The 2,063-nt window shown below is 61.9% G+C and overlaps 1 protein-coding gene across 3 annotated transcripts in view; it reads left to right on the top strand.

Annotated features, from left to right (window-relative positions):
- The window catches only part of SEMA7A (semaphorin 7A (JohnMiltonHagen blood group)), a 23,049-nt gene that overhangs the window by 14,270 nt on the left and 6,716 nt on the right, over positions 1 to 2,063 (top strand). The window contains exons 2-6 of one of the 3 annotated variants that reach the window (XM_007446671.1): positions 293 to 444; positions 962 to 1,003; positions 1,255 to 1,347; positions 1,561 to 1,645; positions 1,796 to 1,906. In XM_007446671.1, the coding sequence (XP_007446733.1) occupies positions 293 to 444; positions 962 to 1,003; positions 1,255 to 1,347; positions 1,561 to 1,645; positions 1,796 to 1,906 (483 nt within the window). The remainder of the gene's footprint in view (positions 1 to 292; positions 445 to 961; positions 1,004 to 1,254; positions 1,348 to 1,560; positions 1,646 to 1,795; positions 1,907 to 2,063) is intronic. The other 2 variants (XM_007446672.1, XM_007446673.1) reach the window with 2 other exon arrangements.

The raw sequence follows: 2,063 nt of genomic DNA, 5'->3' as shown, positions 1-2,063 counted from the left end.
GGAGCGGGGGGGGGGCGGGTTCTGTTCTCCCCGGGGGTCCCTAAATTCTGCCCCCACTCTGAGGTCACACATATTGTAGGGTAGGGGTCATAGCTTTGGGGTGAGGACATCTGGTTGCTGGACCCTGCCAGAGGACCCCTGTCTTCTCCTGCTGACGGCTCTTGAATTCAGGCACCGCCCTAGCCAAATCCAAGCACTAGTTGCTCGGGGGATGCTGGTACGCATGGGGGTGGGCAGGATCTTCCAGCCCAGGGTCCAGCCTCAACGTTTCTGCCAATTGTTTCTTCCTTAGGCCATGCAGGGCAGGACCATGTGGACTTTGGCCTGGCCGAGCCGCACACGGTGCTTTTCCACGAGCCGGGCAGCTCCTCCGTGTGGGTGGGTGGCCGCAGCAAGGTCTATGTCTTCGACTTCTCCAAGGGCAGGAACGCCTCCATGCACACAGTGAGCCTGGTCCCCTCTCCCTGCCCCCTTTTCTCTTCCCCCTTCCCCATCTTCTTATCTCCCCTCTGGCCTTGGAGAGGAGCCTCAGGGAATCCGGGGGAACTGGCATTTCTTCCAGAACTGGTCAACCCCCTATTATATCCCATAAATGGTCCCTGGGGGAGGCTCCCTGAGGGTGGTCCCAACTGGCGTGGGTGTTGGGGCAGTGTGGAGAGAAGCGCGGAGCTAACACGCCTGGCTGGGCGGGTAGTGCTGACTGCGGAGGCCTAGCAGGAAGCTGGGCTCCAGAACCCCATGGCCCCTGTCTTCTGAGATCTCTGGGCTGGCTCATGAGCTCTGGGCTTTGGCTCCGGGTAACAGGCTGAGCAGCCTGTGTGATGTTGGGTAAATCACTCCTCTTCTCAGAGCCCTAGTTGCTCATCTGTCAAATGAGCCTATCCTGAGGATGCACGGAAAGCACTTACGGGGGCATCTTGCCCCTGGCAGGGTGGACTGACGCTCCCCCTGTTCCCCTCAGGTGAACATTGGCTCCACGAAGGGGTCCTGCCGGGACAAGCAGGTGAGTGGGGGAGAGGGAGTGCAGAGGGGAGGCTGGGCCCCTTGGAAAGTTTCCTGAGAGTCTGAGGGGGAGACACTCCTTCCCTGAGGCCCTTCCTCTGGCGTCAGCTGCACCCGCTCTGGGCCCTCCTTAGAGGCTGCCCTCTGTGCTCAGACTTCCGATGCTTTCTTCCCCGAGACCGAGGGTCCCAGTGCTCGGCCTGCCAGGGCCTCCCACCAACCAACCTCTCTCCTTCCCCTCCTCCCGAGCAGGACTGCAAGAATTACATCACGCTCCTGGAGAAGCAGGGGGAGGGGCTGCTGGTCTGCGGCACCAATGCCCGGCGCCCCAGCTGCTGGAGCCTGGTGAGAAGGCCCCTCCCCCTGTGCCTGGTCAGCTCACCCTTGTCTGATGGGCTCCTGCTCCCCATGGTGGGAAGGAGGTGGGGGGACTCTGAGGCTGGCCTCACCTTGTACAGAGTTCCTGGGAGGATGGGGACCCTGGCTGGGTAGCTGGCACCCATGGGAGGCAGTGACCGTGGGATCACATGGCAGTCTGACCCCCTTGGTCTCCCCCAGGTGAATGACACTGCAGAGTTGCTTGGTGAGAGGAGAGGCTATGCCCCCTTCAGCCCGGATGAGAACTCCCTGGTTCTGTTTGACGGTAGGGCTGTGGCTGGCGCAGGAAGATTCCCAGAGGGCTACTGCCCTGGGCAGGGGGAGGGTGGTCAGCTCTGTGCCTGGTGACCCAGGCCCGGGGGAGGGACTTCCAGGGCCTGTGTGCCCTTACCCGTGCCCCTCCCACTGTGCCCAGGCTCTGAGGTGTACTCCACTATCCGGAAGCAGGAATACAATGGGAAGATCCCTCGGTTCCGCCGTATCAAGGGTGAGATTGAGCTGTACACCAGTGATACTGTCATGCAAAGTGAGTGAGGCTCCAGCTGGGCTGGGCTGGGCTGGGCTGGGCTGAGCTGAATGGGGCGGTGTGAATGCTCAGGGCAGCAGATGGGATCCTCATGTTTATGGGGAGGCTCCCCTAGGGCCGCTAGGGCCACAGGCCAGTAGGGGAAGCGGGGGGTTGG

This window comes from Lipotes vexillifer, unplaced genomic scaffold (genome assembly GCF_000442215.2).
Source record: "Lipotes vexillifer unplaced genomic scaffold, Lipotes_vexillifer_v1.1 scaffold242, whole genome shotgun sequence".
In the NCBI taxonomy this organism is placed as follows: Eukaryota; Metazoa; Chordata; class Mammalia; order Artiodactyla; family Lipotidae; genus Lipotes; species Lipotes vexillifer.
This window is presented reverse-complemented; position numbering and strand designations above follow the sequence as displayed.